The 19,247-nt window shown below is 30.3% G+C and overlaps 1 protein-coding gene across 2 annotated transcripts in view; it reads right to left on the bottom strand.

The window, feature by feature from the left end:
- LOC145662874 (trypsin-1-like) overlaps positions 1-19,247 on the bottom strand; it is a 138,828-nt gene that overhangs the window by 86,988 nt on the left and 32,593 nt on the right. Inside the window, exon 2 of one of the 2 annotated variants that reach the window (XM_081728834.1) lies at positions 1,813-1,857. The exons of the other annotated variant lie outside the window; for it this stretch is intronic. Within the exon in view, the coding sequence (XP_081584960.1) occupies positions 1,813-1,857 (45 nt within the window). The remainder of the gene's footprint in view (positions 1-1,812; positions 1,858-19,247) is intronic. 2 annotated transcript variants of the gene reach the window in all.

The following is a 19,247-nucleotide window of genomic DNA, read 5'->3' as shown; positions in this document are numbered from 1 at the left end:
TTATTATTAATCAGCATTTGCTCAGAAATACAGTAAATTGTCAAATATATAATGTAGTAATTGTGAAAATTACTGTAAAAAGACGTTTTAGTATTTTTCTGTCAATGCTAAGATATAGGTTTTTATTGTTGTTTATTTCTTGGCTTTCGGATTTTATGTCAGTTATTATTAAATTTATTTTTTCTTTTATTAGACAATTCAGACATGTATTTTTTCTTGCTATATTTAGATTTTTATTGTGATGTTTTCTTATCCTATAGTTAAACATTCTTTTTTAGGTATTTTCTTCTATTTGATTAATCAACAATTTAGAATTTCTTCTTCACTATTTTGTAAACAATTATTTTGCAAAACTATACATATTTATAGAATACAGTAACTCAAAAATTTATTGAATATAGAATTACAGTACTGTGGTGCAAGTTACTATTTCAATTACGTTTCTAATCTAAAATGAAGTAATAACTTCCTTTTATTCTCTGACTTTAAACATTTGAATGAGCAGAAACAATAGCAACAATTTGGCAATTACGAAAGTCCTTGTTTGTAATATTCAGTTTTAAACAAGAGTAATGTGTCCATATTGTTGTATACTAATTATTTTTCATTGGTATTAATTATTGTTTCAACTGCAACAATGTAATTTTAATTTACTATATTTGATGTTTTTATTTTCGTCTTCACTAGTATTATTGTCAGCACTAACTTTAAATTATATTTATCAGCACTCAATCTTAAATTATTGAAATTTTATTCGTAGAAATACTTAGATTACATGTATGTAAATCTTCCGAACAATCTGTAATGGATTATAAAAAACATACCTAGGAATAAGAAATATTCTTGAAAAGAACTGCGTCACAACTCTTGCACTTCCATTATATATTTTAATGTTACTAGAAGGTGTTGTTACGGTGCGGAAACTGTTTCTTTTTTTTTGTTCTTTCATCTCACTACACAATGTTTCTTGCTTATATTACTTTATTTATTTCGAAACTGCTTTATGTAAAACAATAAAATGTTTCACCAGTAGGTTAATATATATATATATATATATATATATATATATATATATATATGTATGTAATTAAAATTATTTCTGGTTCTCAAATTCAGTATATCCATTCAATCCTAATTAACAATCAACATTTTCTACAAACTTCCTCGTGAGAATAGTTGTGCTATTTGTATTTTATTATATGTAGTTTCCGTCGTTCACTTTAAATGATACATCATAACTTGTAATATCTCGTTATGTGAGATGTATAATATTATCATTCAATTATCTGCAATTTTAAAAATCAACAAATTGCGATTCGGAAATCAGTGGTCATTCAATGTGGTATTTTCATGATACCAGGAACGGTAATACTTACATAGTCACATCTTAACAATACTGTACTAAACAATGCACTCATTACATCATTCTTGAACAATGTTACATATCATGTCAAGGTAGGAAGCGGACAATGGCAAGTTTTTAGTAACTTCGCGATCACCACGTCATGCATCACCATTACCGACTTACAAAACAACTGTTGAACTCATAAAGACAGTGTGCCATAAGTGACATGCAATATGGACATCTTGAGTTCTCGTAAAATTTACTACGAAGTAATGGATGGTTAGGAAAATAGTTGCATGCGAATGTGATATTTTATCATGCAGCATTCAATACATTCCAAAGATATCCATGCAAGTCCATCCAATTTTTCATGCCATGCGTTTTTATTTCTTGTCTTCAAACATGCTGAATATTTCATCATCGACTTGGCAAGCATGGAAAAAGAGAAATATATACAAAGAACTTACCCGAATGTGTGGAAGGAGAGGTGGAAACTGAGATGACACGAAATGCTGGAAAGATTAAATTTAATTATCGTATAGCGAGAGACAACACAATTTTAAAACGTATGTAAGTTTCACAAAATGAATTTCATTCAGGAACGATAACTTTGGATATGCTCAATGAAAAAAGACTGAAGCTGGTAGTATTTTTGTTTAAAGTATCTATTTTTTTATTAAAGTCTAACAGAAACATTTCAAACTATTCAAAGGTATAAAATAAACTAATCAAGAAGATTGTAATCAATATATTATTATTTTTTTTACTGAAATTATTTTATTATGTTTTACATTCCGGAATATTTATAGATATAGATGTGAAAATGAAGAAAATCTTATCCGCAAATTATTTAATTCTTTCAGGTAGCTAATTATTAATAACTATCACTTAGGCATTTGCCGATCATAGTCTCGGTTTCTGGGAGAGTGCTTAAACCTCAGATATTTCTCACAATGAGAGTCTCTCTTGATATGTTTCTGCCTATTAGTCAAGCATATTTAGATTCAGTAGTAATATCGTCGCTTCAAGTTATACTCTCTAACTGGTTTTCCACAGTTTTACACAAGTATAGCAAAAGAAAACAGTTATGATACATTAGATAAATATTCCAATATATATATATATATATATTTTAAATTAAGTGTCTCACGATTAAGCATTGAGGTTAAGGGAAACGGGGAAGATAAGTATAAGGGAAATGATGAAAGTGAGAGTAAATGAGAGAACCCTGATAAAAATCAAGCATAGGATGTTTGTACACCACATAGCCCACTTGGTGGAAACTGAGATCGAACCTGGGACCTCATGTCCAATAATTCCTTTCAGCGTGTGCATTAAATAATGTAGAAAACTTCAAATGAGGAAATCCTATATGATTGAAATAAATAAATAACTAAAGAGGTAGATTCTTTATTGCAGTGTTATATTCTCTAATTTTTTACTTATCGTGAATCCTGTAAATTTTTGCAAATGAAATCTAATATTTCAAGAAAAAATTGTTCAAACTCTTTAAAACAGAATACAATTGAGCAAGGATGTTAGTTGTGATTTATTGTGTCATAACGTGAGTGGATGTACTGGAGTGAGTGTATACATAATGGGCATTACTCAATCACGATGTGTATCTTTATACAGTAGGTAGCAGTGAATTGAAATATGTTCAAATCAAAACAAGTGTGTTTTTCTTAATATTCATGACGATTAAGGAATAATTTGTTAGTATTAACAAACACATCACACATCGCTTTTTTATAAAATTCTTCGCGGAATGCTTAAATATCAATTTTGTAGTAAACGAGCTTCGAGCGCGCTCACAATAGTTCCTCAAGATTTTTTCCAGCAAAATCTTCATCCTCTATTAATTAGAGCCTTTGATATATGTGGTTCTCGCTTGATTTCCGGTGGCAGAGCACAGAAATTCAATTTCACAATCATTTACTTTTTATTTAACATCCGTCTCCTTTAGCGTAAAGAGGATAAACGTAGGACGTTAAATTAAAAAAAATCATTTTTATTTCATTACTGTTCTTATTGATATGGTATGTTGTCTTGGATTTGCATTCCTATGTCTGACAGGAACACACTTCTACAATATTCACAAAATTTAAGACACCCACACACATATATATGTATACATGTACATGGCAGTATATAGAAGTGTATGACACATTTCAGCTATACCGAAAAGCACGAAGAAACTGTAGTATGCTTCCATATATAGCAATGTTTTGCTCAGGGTTTGCAGGTGAACTAGTGTCATATCTTGGGTAATGGAGAAACGAATCTTTTAACATATATATATCATATATCATGATTCTGTATAGCACGATTCCACTGGTAGCTCAGAAAAGTCCAAAATGTACAATACAACGTTATTTGGAGGATTGTTTCAATTACCTTTTGTTTTGATTTGATTTTTCAGTTTATCATCTTTTTCAGCAGCGAGGCTATATGAGACGAGGACCTAATAGCTTAATGTGGGATCCAAACCAGATGAACTCCCGCCAGGAATCGAAACCCGAGTCTCCCATGCCAAAGGCACGTACGCTAATGTTTATCTCAATTACTTTTTAAAAACTATTCAATTTTGTACTAGAATATGCTATAAGAAAAATTAAAGATAGTAGTTAGGGCCAAGAGCTGAATGGCACTTGTCAATTGTGGGTTATGCTAATGATATGAATTTGATAGGAGATGTTGTGAACACAATACAAAGAAATTGAGAGGTTTTATAAAACGCCTGTGGGGGCATGAACTTATAAATAAATGCAGCGAAAAGTACATACATGGAAATTCGCAGGGAAATTATGGATATGTTAAAATATCAAATAATAGATTCTGCAAAGTGAACAGTTTCAATTATCTAGGATTAACATTAGAACCATTTCATGTAAAATCAACCAAATTTTCAGGAAAGAAAAACTCGTCGTCTCAGAATTTGGTGAAATTTTGTGTACATGTAGAGATGATCAGTGCCCCTATGAAAGATGATCATCCACCAAATTTTAGCCCCGTACCCCAAATTCAAAGAACAGGCTGGTAAAAAATGGACAAATTGAATGTTTTTTCTAGAATCTTGTTAGCTTCAATTGATCATATCTCCCGTAAATACTGAGCTAGAGGGAAAAATAATATACCATTTTGAAGAGAAAAGAATAGGCTACAAGATATGCCAGGAACATTTATTTGAAAATCAAATATTATTTTCCGGGAAATCCCGGGAAAATTTTAAATCAGTGATATCTCAGAAAGCGCCCATTTGATTTCCTTGAAATTGGGTACCAAGGAATCCCCATATGCCCGGTATAAATGTGCCAAATGTCAACTTGGTCCAAGAAGGGTTCTGTAGTCTACATGATTTTCGTGTAACCATGTGGGAAGGGACGCCTGGGGTGCCATTGTGGCAACTTGCCAATTTGTCTACTGAAGAAGTAAAGTGTAACTGACCTAGCAGTAATGTTTTTTCTGGTGCAATCTGTAATTCTGTAATCCTCTGAGGATCTCTGGAACATTCCATTAGCATTATCATAGTACATGACATTGACCTAAATATGTGAACATTATGAAAGGTTCTTTACCTGTATAAAAACAGAGGACATTGACACTGCTTTACAGTAAGCTCTTAGTTCTAGACTGGACAACAAGTCTTTGTAAATGTCCAAATAGTGTTCAAGCATAACTAATGAGATCACAGTGACTATACAGCAGATTTCCGAGTGTCATTAGTGGATAGTTCCGTGATCCAGGTGCAGCAATACCTGTAACTGTGTGCATTCAAAAGCTGCATTGCTGCTTAGGTAATTCGGATCAGCACCTTCCTTTGCGTATCCAGATATACCAGATATGCTCTCACTGCCTGCTTGTGACATTCTCTCTCTTGCCACATTGGCACCCCACGAGTCTCTCCCGACATGGTCACACAAAAATCTTTGTAGACTACAGGACTATTCTTGGACCAAGTTGACATTTGGCACACTTATGCCGGACATATGGAGTTACCTTGGTACCCAATTTCAAGGAAATCAAATGGGCTCTTTCTGAGATATCACTGATTCAAAATTTTCCCAGGATTTTCCAGAAAATGATATTTGATTTTGAAATAAATGTTTCTGACATATCTTGTAGCCAATTCTTTTCTCTTTAAAATTGTATATTATTTTTCTCTCTAGCTCAATATTTACGGGAGATATGATCAATTGAAGCTAACAAGATTCTAGAAAAAAACATCAAACCATTTGTCCATTTTTACCTCCCCCTGTCTCCTGAAACTACAGGAGGTACAGGGCTACAATTTGGTGCACGATCATCTCTCATAGGGTCTACACGTACACCAATTTCATCAAAATCAGGAACCATAAAGTTTTGGGCTTGGTTAATTTCACATGGAATAATCAATTAACAAACCGAATTCGCATTCATGAAGAAATTAAACGTCGATTGAATGCCGGGAATTCGTATTATTATTCAAGGCAATCGCTTTTGTCTTCGCGAATTCTGTAGAAAAATTTGAAGTCTAAAATATATAAAACTATAATTAAGCCTATTACATTTTATGGTTGCGAAATATGGTCGCTTTCTTTAACGGAAGAACGCAGACTGGTAGTACTTGAAAACAAAATCCTGAGGGAAATATTCGGACCAAAGAGAAAAGGAAAGGGGAATGGCAGAAGTTTTATAAAGAGGAATGAATCAAACTTACTTACCAAACACAATGAACTTATACAATAAACTTATACTTTTTACCAAACATTGGGGGCATTAACTCAAGAATGCACAGGTGGGCAGATCATGTAGCCAGAACGAAAGAAAACAGAAACACTTTCAACATTTTAACTGGAAACCTAATCGAACAAATCTATCAAAAGACTTAGGAGCAGATGGGAGGACAATGTTAAGATGGATCTCGCAAGAATAGGGATGCAAAGTAGAAACTGAATCCAATTGGCTGATAGAAACAAATACAGAGCTTTTGAAAATGTGGCATTGAGTCTTTGGGTTAGGTATGTCATAGAATTAGTTAATTTAGTTTTTTATTTTCGTGTTGTCAAAACATATCTGAATAAATTAAGCATATCAAAAGCTACTATTCTGTGTCAGTTACTAATCATTAGATTCCTAAATTTGAGGCTCTAGAAAGGTTTGGTAATAATAGAACTAAAATATACAAGTTATAAAATATAAATTCGACTCTAAGAATGAGCAATAACAATTTAAAGATCTCAATCTGATTAATGATATAGAAAGCAAAACTAATTTAAAACAATCTTTATAACAATATAGTTTAATCTGAGGAAGGTCTAATGTTAGCATTTGCTCTTTATTGTTTCTGATGTACAATATTTCATCTGTAGAATTGCTTTTAAATAAATAATGCCCTCAATAGAAACAATATATCGCAAGTATTATACCAGCATTTCATTAAATTCTAATATCCAATTTTGAATAATGAATATTGATTTAGAAATTTATTTTGTAACAGAGCTATAGTTTTATATGAAGATGAAATTATTTCTTTCACTAGGAACACTCTAAAAGAAAATTATTTAAGGTCCATAATTTCTGCTAAAGGAAACTAGTGACATTAACCTTATCTTTCAAACAGATAATTAGCAACAATGTTTAGAACAACTTGAAGTTTTGCAAAGAAAATATTATTGAACAATTGTACACGAACCAAACACATTTTGCTTATTTACGACTTCCATAAAAGGAAAGCAAGGTTTAATCTAAAAATAATTATTTTAGAAACTTGTTTTCCACGAACGTAATCTCTAAGATAATTTTTAAAAGTAAGGTTTTCGGAACAAATAAAACTTAGAATATAAAGATCAATATTGATACCTGTTTCATGTGAACCTATAAACATTACAATTCTATTTAATGCTGTATAAAACCAAACACAATTTTTCTTCTACACATTTTTAAATATATTTAACATTATTCGTCTTTAACCAGTGTTTCAACTAGCAAATTCATTTTAAAATAATAAATCAGATCATCAAAATGCTTATTGAGATTGATATTACGCTATGTCCATTACATAGTGCCCGTAAGATGAAACAAACGGGATAAAATAAAATATTACTATATAATGTTGCATTGTATTCATAATGCTGTAACACGAAAATATTTTGTTATGATTTTCTAACGAACTCTAACTACAAGTATGAAATCTACATTGACTTCAATAATAGTGCAAAAATACTTCTTAGTAGATGTTAAATTCTCTAATTTATCCTTTTATTTCTCATTATATTAGATCATTATAATTTCCTTAGTTGAATATTTAAAGGTCTGTTAATTATGATATGGATCTAGAAAGATATTTTGTAACAGGTTTACAGTTTTCAGCAGTAGCAAAATACCTTTCTTCATGTATGAATGAAATGTATATTAATAATTCCATTTAAGACCTACAAGAAAACAATAACATTTGTTACTTATTATATTGATGATTAGTTATTAACCTCATTAATTTGATACTGAAGAACTTTGTATCGTCAAAATCTAAGTTCTTTTAATATACATAGAAACAGAAGCAGTTAAAGTTTTCAAACAGCAGTCAATCAGCAAAACATTACAAACCGTGAATATAATTAGCAACAATACATAAAAAACTATTAATTTAACTCTTTTACTTGTAATAGATAATATAAAATTTTGAGAAATCAGATTAATTTTACTATCTAAAATTTACTTTGTACTTAAATTCTTGCTGAGTAATATCAACATTCGAACAAATAAAAAACTTCAACAATTTAGTTACTTCCAACAACAAATATTTCTTGCGTTAACAGAAACCAACTCCAAAGTAAATGGCAGATATACTTAGTAAAATGATAGAACATATTTTAAAATTGAAAATTGTCTTACGCATCAAAATATAATTGACGAATCCATAAGAGTCCATTTTGTATGAAAATCAATATACCAGCGTTTTGAGCTGTTTCAAATAAATGGAATTTCTGGCCAATTACAGAGATTGCAAAAACAATAAAAAACAATCATGTATTAGGATAAGAAATATCGTAGTTAGGAAAACATAAGTAAGCGTGTGCAGAAAGCATTAAAACAATAAAAAACAGCATAGAAAGGAAAATTGGCACAAACAGTTAGGAACTATGACATTATTGGCTTTCGTTTTCTAACTAGTAAATGCAGTGGCGATTCATTGCAGCAATCCCAATTTTGTATTCCACCGTCTTTTTGCATTTCATTCGATATCGTTTGTGTATAATTCGTGACAGCGAATGAAATATCACTACACTGCATATCAAAATTCAAATTATGTCTCTTTGCATCTAGTGGTTCAGAAAGTAGACATAAACCTAACAGTGAAAATCATTATAGTCTCACATCCTTCCCTTTTCCGAGGTGATTTTTTCAAAACCCGTCTTCATAGTCTAATATCTGAGAAAATCATTTGAACAAAGTTTTACATCCCCAAGTCCGTCAGTTTCGGAGACGTGGGTTAAGTCAAGATTTTAGCATAACTCTTATCCATCTCTTTGGAGATTAAATTTTGTGAAATCATGTCCTATCCTCATTCTATGATGTAGGAGAATTTTTGTCCAAAATTTAATATTGTTAAACCAACTGATTTTGAAAATATGTTAGTTGTATGAAACAAATTCTTCTTAAGGGGTATACTACTTTTAGAATAGTTGAAGAAGTGTTTATTTATAAATAGAATTTAATGTACTTTATTGCTTCTGTAAACACATTGCAATTTAAACTCAATTTCTAATAGAATGATGGTTTCAAATTTTAAGTGCGTTTTCTCTGTCTCAATATTTTAGTCCCCATAGTTCTCTTCTGAATTCTCTAAATGATCGTAAACATCAGAGGTACATAAAACATAAAAGTAGATGTTTCATATTTTATTAATTTTCATCTCGCATTACTGAAATGCGGGTGATGTAATACTCTTTTATATGAACATGACACTTAAAAAAAACAACAGTGTGATCTTCATATTAACGCTTAACATGTACATTTCTTATGTAGTGTTCACATTTACAAAAAAATATCTTATATTGATAGTAGCATTGACCAATCAAACAATATGCAATCGATAGAAGAGTGAAGAAAAGCGAGAAATCAAAAGTTTTACGGGCCGACACCCATAAATACAGGAGATACAGAGGAAAGTGATTTAGAATCATGTGAAGATGGCAATGCAAAAGATACAGACAGAAAGAATTTCAAAATGATTAAAATATTTAAAATGATATTCATACAATAGTATAATAAGCAAGCATTGTACCCACAGACTTGCTCAATAACATCATATGTAATGCAGTGTTGCCAACTGAGCACAAAATGAAGTTTTGTTAAAGGACACGGAACACAAATTATAACATATTAGAAAATGTAATTATGAGTAGAATCATACCTATGAAGTCTTGGTGTATAGTGTTGCCAACGTTTGAGGATAGGCCAATATGAATTCCTATATGAATCTTGGATATAGAAGAGTATATAGGGTACCCGATTCGAACTAGCTCAAAACTAAAATATGAGAGAAAAACTAGGATATAATCATTTAAGTACAAAAATAATGGACGAAGCACAGTATCAAAGCATTTTTGCCAAAGAAAATGTAAGAATAGACCAACACACAGTAGATAAGCAACACACAGCAAGATTCATATAGGAATTCATATCGGCCTATCTTCAAACGTTGGCAACACTGTCCTCCAAGACTTCACAGGTATGGTTCTACTCATAATTAGATTTGCTAGATGTTATAATTTGTGTTCCGTACCATTTAACAAAACTTCATTTTCTGCTCAGTTGGTAACACTGCATTACATATGATGTTATTAACCATGTCTGTGGGTACAATGTTCGCTTACTATACTGTTGTATAAATGTCATTTTGATTACTTTAATCATTTTGAAGTTCTTTCTGTGTTAGTGTACCTTCTGCATTGCTGTCTTCACATAATTCTATATCCTTCTTTCCTCTGTATCTCCTATATTTCTGGGTGTCGGCCCGTAAAATATTGGATTTCTCACTTTTCTTCAATCCTCTATCGATTACGTATTGTTTTATTGAGCAATGCTGCTATCAATATAATATGTTCCCTTGTTAGTACAGCATGGTAGGAATAGTATAGTGTAGTGCTACTCACTTCACCAATTTAAATCTACATAATTATTACCCATCCTCTTGATCTACGTAAAACTTATCTTTATCACAGAAATCTTGATTTAAAATTCTATATAGGTGCGCATATTCCCCGTGTGAGCAACTATTCCTGCGTATATTGTATCTCGATCTTGTCTATCCGTGTGACATTCGGTGACCAGTAACTGTTCTGAATTTCACTTAATGTAACTTTCTCCATTAATGTGATTGTTTCTAGGCCAAATATTAAGATTCCTTCAGATAAATGATGCTCCCGGAAGTAGGAACTAAATACACGGTTGTGATTGATTGGTGTTATCCATTTCTCGCCACGTAGCGTACATATAGCAGAAATCAACTCTTGCTGCTGTCGGTCCTCATGGCCGAGCATGCTACCGCAACGTTATAGTAATAGCAATCGCTTTCGGCGTGGGTTCAAACCCGGGCCAAGGAAAGTTTCTTATTTTTTAAAATTTTTATAACATTTTTTCATTAAAATAAGGTGAAAATAATATTCAAAAAAGTGATTTAAGTACGTTACGCATGCAGTTTTGCTATAGATACATACATACAGATCCACAGTATAAGTAATAGTAGTAGTAGTAGTAGGGGGATAGGAGTAGGAGTATAGTAGGAACGGGTTAGAGATCCGTAAGGCTCAGTTTGTTCTACCTTTAACCCATGATATAAATTTAACATCAGCTGCTTCCTTGTGACCAAATTAAAACAGCTGGCTAGGGTAACGTGCGAAAAAAATACTTCCGGGAGGATTACTCTCCCGAAAGGGTCGTCAAATATTTGCCTTAAAAACTTATTTTTGAGCACTATCAAACTCAGTTCTTCCTTACGATTGACTATATCCAAACAACATTTATATCGTAAGCAAATTTGATCAAAATCCTATACTCTCAAGAACTTGAATTGATATACATATTCACAAAAGTTGTTAGATATTACTTTGAAATTGTGAATTATGTAAATTTGATAGTTTCGTAAAATATCCTCTCGTAATTACTCTATTTAATTTATTTTAAAACATGTGTAAGTATTTTACAAAATAAAAATGTATGTAAAAGTAAAAGAATTTTTTGAAATTGTTATACAAATTAAGGGTATGTTTAATTAATGGTACAAAACCTACCCTTAATTTCAAACTCCTATATTTCTTTTCAAGGATAATCATTATATATTATATTTATTTGAACAAAAAGTTTCTGGTATTTAGTAAATCATCAATACATTGACACATCCTCTATGTGAGAATTTATTGTTTTATCATTTTACTAAACAAATTTACTAAAAACTACAATAAAATAAATTTGGAACAAATTATACATTTCTTTATTCAAAATCAAATCTTGGGGTTTTTGCTTCACTCACAAGAAGTCTTGAGTTAGAATACTTACTTCCCCTTATGTGCAGATACTTATTCCTGCAATGACATCTATTAATCCATAAGAATGTGTTTAAAATATTATAATGCACAATAATGTGAAAATTCTCTACGGAACTACTTTACTTATTCTATCAGAATGCTGTTTTTTTAATTAAATTATTATAATTTCCTTTTATTTTTAATGCTATTCGTTCTGATACTAATTATCGTTTTTTACTCAAATATATTTTCTTTTCCTTTTAATATTATCAAAAAATACGTCCAACTACATAACTTAAAGAAATACAGATTTTTAAAAAATATCAATCTTATCCGCAACATTATTTATGAACTAAAGCTGAATGCCCTGTGGTAAACTGAACGTGGCTGAATTGTGTAAAACATAACATGCATGCAGTGTTGAGAAATGTGGTATGTAGTATGCAAATTAACATAAAATGTATATATAATCTATATAATGAAAGCTGACTTATAATGTATGACATTTGTGCCTACTGTTTAATCACTGTATTTCAGTGTTATATTTTGAACCACACGGGGACACTTCTTCAAAGGATACAAGAACTAGTTTAAAATTGACTATAACAGGTATGACAAGGATGAAGGATAGACACTGCAGCATACGTCAATTAGAAATTTATGTTTTAAAAAATCTTCATATTGTTCATTGTGTTAAAACCAGTAATATAGATTGATCTATTAGTACTATTATAATTTTTGCTATTGCTCTTTCTTATAGTAGACAGACTTACTGAATGGTTTACTGAATGATTCAACTTCTTGATTGATTGTATGTTGTTTAGATTTAATTGTGATTTATTTGTGTTTTTTGCCTTGTGTAATTTTTAATTGTACAAGAGGTTCTTCTTTTAACACTGTTCAATCAAGGTGTTCTTTATGTAACAATTTTATTTACTTAAATAAAATGTTATAGTTTCTCCTATGCTGCAGTGCTCAGTTTCTCCTATGCTATATATATTGGATTCTACCGATAGATTTTCTCTAAAGTGTTGTAATAAGTTTATTATACCTATTGTATACATTGTTAATTAATAAATAAAAAATAATCCTTCTCATCCTCATATTCAATTCTTGTTTTAATTCTTGACTTGTTGAGTTTAGTAAATAAGAATCTATAACTGTTGATTCTGTTTTCAAATTAACAGCATATTGACAACATAACGATAGTAACACACAAATCATATTTTTCAAAATTCGTTCTTGAAAATAATTGACAACATAACTTAAAAACAGAAGGATGGAATTACCCATCACTAACCTATTTATCTTTCTCCACATACTTTGCGAATTAGAAATAATTACTTCTTAAGTAATTATGTACATTGGTTAATTTCGAATACAAATATTTTTGTATTCTAATTTCTTTTTAGTCATTCAACATTTTAATAGCTAATTGAAAATGAAATGAAATCTTTCAGTTTTACGTCCCACGATTATGCAGGTTAGGCTAAAGGAAACCGTGATGATGAGAAATGAATGAAATAGTGGAATGAAGAAAGTGGGAGGAAACGGGAGAACCCCGAGAAAACCCACGAGCACGGTGTTTGTACACCACAAAGTCCACACGGCGGGAGCTGGGATCGAACCAGGGACCCCAAGCACCGGAGGTGAACGCTCTACCACTGAGCCACCGTGCCCCCTTTACTAGCTAATTCAAAGAATTCAAATAAAATTCTAAATGAGATTAAAAAGATTAAACTTGGGACAGCTAAAAGGAAGTTGATAATATTTAATGAACCATTGTGAGCTTTTCTATAATATTTAAAAAAAAATTCCATACGTCAATAGTTCTAATGGTAGAAGTTACATGGCAAATTGAATCACAGAACTACAACTAACAAAGGAAAGGCTACTTGGCCATTATTTTTGAACAATATTTTGAGTTACCCGGTATATAAATTACTTTCTGGTTTGTTTCAAAACAAGGATTACGATACTCTTCGAAATATGAAGAGAAGACTGAAGTGAGATCACGGTACTTGAATACAAATGTTATATACTTTGAAAATGTACATAATTATAATTATAATATTTAAGCATCGATAAATTTGTAAATCGTATGCATGTATCGATAACCAAATTCGATCACTGTGAAGAGGGATAAAATAGTGGTGTGATTTCCTGATTTAGTTATTATTTTTTGAGATTATAAACAATGGAGCTCCACTTGAGGAACAATATAAACCTACATGATAGATTATCCTTCTAATAATTCCATATTACAACTTATTTGGCTCATTGGAATTTGGTACATAGCAAAATCTTGTTGCTTCGGCTTGTTGACTTTGAATGAAACTATTTAATTTACAAACTGCAATAATAAATTCCGGCTTATTTTTGGGTTTACAAAATTATCCACTTAAGGTGACGGCCATTTTATAGAGGGTGTTATACTTACGGAATTATGTCTATTTTAATATTTTGGTTTTAATGTATGCTAATGCATGAAAACTCTATACATTCCACGTAAAATTCAGTAAAACATCTTAAATTAGCAACTTTAATGGATATTGATAAAGCCTTAGAGGATATATATGTTGTCCTAACGTTGGATAACTTTTCAATACCAAATAATAGACAATATAGACAATCTTAACTCTTAAAAGAATTTCTTAAGTACATAATTTCTAGAATTAACTTCACAATAAGAAAGATAGAAGACAAAATTAGTTCAATATGAGGTTTATATTATTATATAATATTTTTAAAAATATATTTTCTGAAAATAGCTTTAGTGTTGACTATATTTCACTTGTTCATTCCTATTTTATTTTTGGTTCCTTCGGCGATACAGGTTGTCAACTCCCACTTCAACCAAGACTGCAAATGTAAGATTCCATTAGCTGAAAGAAACTTATTATTGAATACAGAAAAATGGCATTGAAATGGAAGATAACCTTTGTTATCAATGATGTCAATACATGAGGATGTAAACTTGCAATTCCTCCAATTTCAGCATCAAGTAAATTCGGAATATTATATTCATTACAAAACATAGTGATATCACCCTTCATTATCTAAGTAACAATGACTTGTTTACCGATTATGAAAGAATATAGTGAAGGACCTTTAATATTTATTGATAACATTTACATAAATTTACAAATTATTGTTAAAAAGATTATTGTTTTAATATTTATAGAAAACACTTACATAAATTTGTAAATGATTGTCAAGAAGATTATTGTTTTTGTTTATTCATCATTTGAATACTTATGTATGTATGTATATCATATTTCAGTTTCTTTCCTGATAAGAATTTTTTGTATGTAGTCAGATGATTCTCGATAGAGTATGTGATATTCCGACAATGATAGTAAAATACGTATATCTGTAGCCACTTACGTAAATGTGATAAGATCATCACTTTTGTAAACAATTTATGCGTGGAAACGACGGTAGACTTCAGGATAGTGTATAACATTATTATGAACAGTCTGTGGCAACTTGTGTTACATGAGAGATTGAACTAAGTGATGACTAACACTTCAGTGGTATCTGAATTTCTTGTACTCATGGTTATCATGGTTAAAAGGCAATAAATTTCAATTGTGTAAAATTGTATTCAATCATAGAAATACAATAGTTTCAAAACTGTTTAATTCTCTTATATTCACTGCAGTTGGTGCTTGAGATGCAATACGAAAAATCGATAAACTTAAAATAACCATAACCTATTAACTAGAAATAACCATTGCAATGCACGATTAATCTTTATGAATTGTTATTAAATATGAAATGAAAACAGACCCCATTACCTCAATCGGAAAACAAATGGTCTTTCCCCTTGGAGATGTTACCATTCTTCTTAACCACCGATAGTTTCCCGTTAAAGCTGCTTTGTCTCTCTGAGATCTAAATCTTGGTGATACCCAGGTCCTCTTTTTTGGAACCGCCAATCCAGGAAAACAAATTCTGTCACACTTTCAAACACAAACAAACTCATTATAGCAACAATCTTTCTTTCATTCGTGATTACACCGTACCGTCCGTAAGCAATTAAAACTTTTTTATCCTATATACGTGTATATGTGCAAATTGCAAAGAGCATAAGAATAGAAGATTGCAAGCGAAGCTTTGAAGTCTAATTGCTTGTGTTTTATGCGTGAATGAAACTCAAGAAGCAGCGATAAGATAAAGTAAATAGTAGTGCATCAGTAGAAAAGCTGAAGGGTAACTATGTGATATTTATAATTTCTCCCGGATCTAATGAAAATTTGTTTTTTGAGTTATAAATTTATTCGCAGAAATACGCAAAACAGAGAATTAAATCAAAAATTCGAGAATTCTTCCGACATTTGAAGAAATTGATTATATCTTCATACATGCTTGCCATCTAATTCGTTTCTTCAACACTACAGTTATTAACCGTAATTAGCTTTTCAAAATACTGGACAGTACACAAGAGATGTGTGTATAATACAGATGGTAAAAGTGTAGAGTTCCATTTTGTGGCATCCAGTGTTATGCAAGCAACGTGTATAAGCTAACGTGCCTGTCTGTTTATTATGTTACTTTTATTTTATATAGTTATTAAGCTTGTTCGATACTTTCTTATACTCTAGTTCACCTTTTTTAATTCCATTGTGGGTTACATTAAATGTGATACTATTTCTAATGTTGATCCACTGATAGGCATATATGCATTCATCTTAACTTATCTAAACTTAGACTTCCTATACCTTCATTTCATCAATATTTATAAGTTTTGATGTAAGCGGCACGAAATTACATAATAATACATACCTGCTTTCGAAATCGAAATCCTCTTCCTAATACGTTTGTAATAACCTAACCAAAAAATTTATATCATTGAGAATATTTGGAAATATGCAAAATGTAAATTTATTAGTGACACATCATCTTTCAGTAATGTTCACTCAAGAGGAAAATGTCAAAGATATTGCTTACAAGTATTAATAATTACCAATAGTTAGTGCTACTACTTATAGTTAGTTAACAAAGTTATTAATAGTTAGTGCTTACAGTTACTGCGTTACCAAATTATTTATTTCCTTGCATCATAATTAAAGTTAATCGAAAGATGGAAAATTCTTTTCTTTCGTGTAATACACTTTTTGATATAGACTAACATACACACATATGTACATAATTTTTATCTATAAATTTTATATTTTTATTTGTAGTAAAGAAAGGAAACGGACAATAGATAGAGATAATTAAAAATGTGTATATACATGAAACTGAAAAACTAGATTTTCATTTTTTAACTTATGACTAAAAGTCTGTAAGAATGGTTTCAAATATGCATTGCTACGTTAAAAATAGACAAGAAAGAGTATACAAAAAAATTCATTTAATCAATTTACTTAAGAATTTTCCACCTTGCTTTTCTGATTAAATTATTATAAAAATAACAATCATAAACTAGGGAAAACTATTAGGACATAAATTCAAAATTACCATACTTAACTACAGTAATTAATTAATTTAGTTCCCGAACTTTCAATAGTCAAAGTATTAATAACATTATCGATTTTGCACATCAGAAATGTCTAAAATATTAAAATTATCTGTCGACTTTTCATTTGGATCCGAAGTAACACGTTTTTAAATTAAAACGTTGAAGATGTAATTAAAACAGAACTGAAATTTAGTTCGAAATTCCTATATTAATTTTAACGGAACTAGCACTACCTTTTGCACTATATTAGTAAACTCACATATACTCTATAAGAGAGAGTATTGTACTTTAAATGTTAGGTTTAAGAATCAAAGTAAATATCTTATGAATATTAATTTTATAGAATAATTTAGCCAGTTAGTAAGTCCCAAAGCTTCTCGTCTCTGAAACTATTTTCTTACAAAAGAGCCAAGTTCAGGCAAGAAATTGCCCCCTTATACTTCCTTCGACATCTCTACATTCAGTGAGGAAACGGGATAATTTATTCATTAATGTTTTCTAGTCTTATTTTAACTATAAGTTACTGCTAATCAAAATACTACAATGATCTACTTTATACTATACTATAAACTTCTCTTCTTAAGTTTACTTTACGGTTGTATCACGTAATGTGTCATTTAATTAAGTATTCTCTGTGATAAATATTTCAACCGAACATTGTAGTCCCGTACTTTGAAATTGATTGCTCCATAGCTTTTTTACTGAAATCGAATGTCATTTATTTTCTCATTAAAATACAAAAAGGGTAAAAACTAATTATATTTATACAAAATGACAGACAACTTTGTGAATTTACGTATCCATAATATAAAATCTAGCTCGGGTGAGGGGGCAAATTATATATACATTTATTTTCGAAAATATGTTTCTAATTAAAAAATAGTTTCAAAAATATAACTCACTAAGGACCCACAACTAAGTCATTAGTAGTGTTAAATATTGTGCTTTTTAAAGCATATTGTGTGTATTATGTGCAATTTTCTCTGTTATTATCATGCAGATTCTTTCATAAATATTTTCATTTTAAACATAATATAATAAGTTAATTACTATATTCAAACCTTTCGATTAGGTACTTAAAGAAATATCAGTGTTAGTAGTGGTAAATGTGATTATATTATTCTATAGTGATGAAAAACATTGCAGCTTTTCACGAGAAACTATATTTTTGAATAAATGAACAATCGGAGGTTTGGAGTTTCAAAATTCTTCCTCTGCTCTATTAGATATGGTCCTTCTATGTGAAACTACGACTTATTGTTTTACAAAGATTGAGTACGTGGTTCTGTATTCTATACGTGATAAAAAGGAGACGTATTAAGATTAACAAATTAGAAATGTAAACAGTTACTACAGCCGGGTTATATTGTGATAATATTTTACTATCATATGTAAATTATTGTAATTACTGTATCAACTAGCTGCTTTGTTGACAATAGAAGATCGGTCTTTAAAAACTAAAATATATAATTATTATTTTGTGTTACAGATTACCTTGGAATATCATATAAAAATAATACAAAACGGGAATAGTATATCTGTGAAAGTATTTCAGCTGCGGTTCATAGTTTCATATCATCCTTAAGTTTTCCTTGTCTTATTGCATTTAAAAATCGAAATGGTACGTCCACTAAAATTTGATATCACGGCTATAAAATTGTATGGGTCAGCATTGTACGAGTCTAATGTTATAATATTGTTTCTTAAAGAGATATTTGACAATGGGAATCTCATTTTTTCACTAAAATAATAAACAAAATTAAGACTTTGTTGCTTTCTTTCCTTTGAACAGAGTCAGAACTTCACTCTCAGTAATGTTTCATCATATACTACTGATAACCTAAATAATATTAAGTAATATGCAAGTTTTCAATATTCCTTCGATCGAATAATTACTTTCGCAACATTATAGTAGAAGTTATCAAAG

This window comes from Thermobia domestica, chromosome 10, assembly GCF_964235325.1.
Source record: "Thermobia domestica chromosome 10, izTheDome1.hap1.1, whole genome shotgun sequence".
Classification (NCBI taxonomy): Eukaryota; Metazoa; Arthropoda; class Insecta; order Zygentoma; family Lepismatidae; genus Thermobia; species Thermobia domestica.
This window is presented reverse-complemented; position numbering and strand designations above follow the sequence as displayed.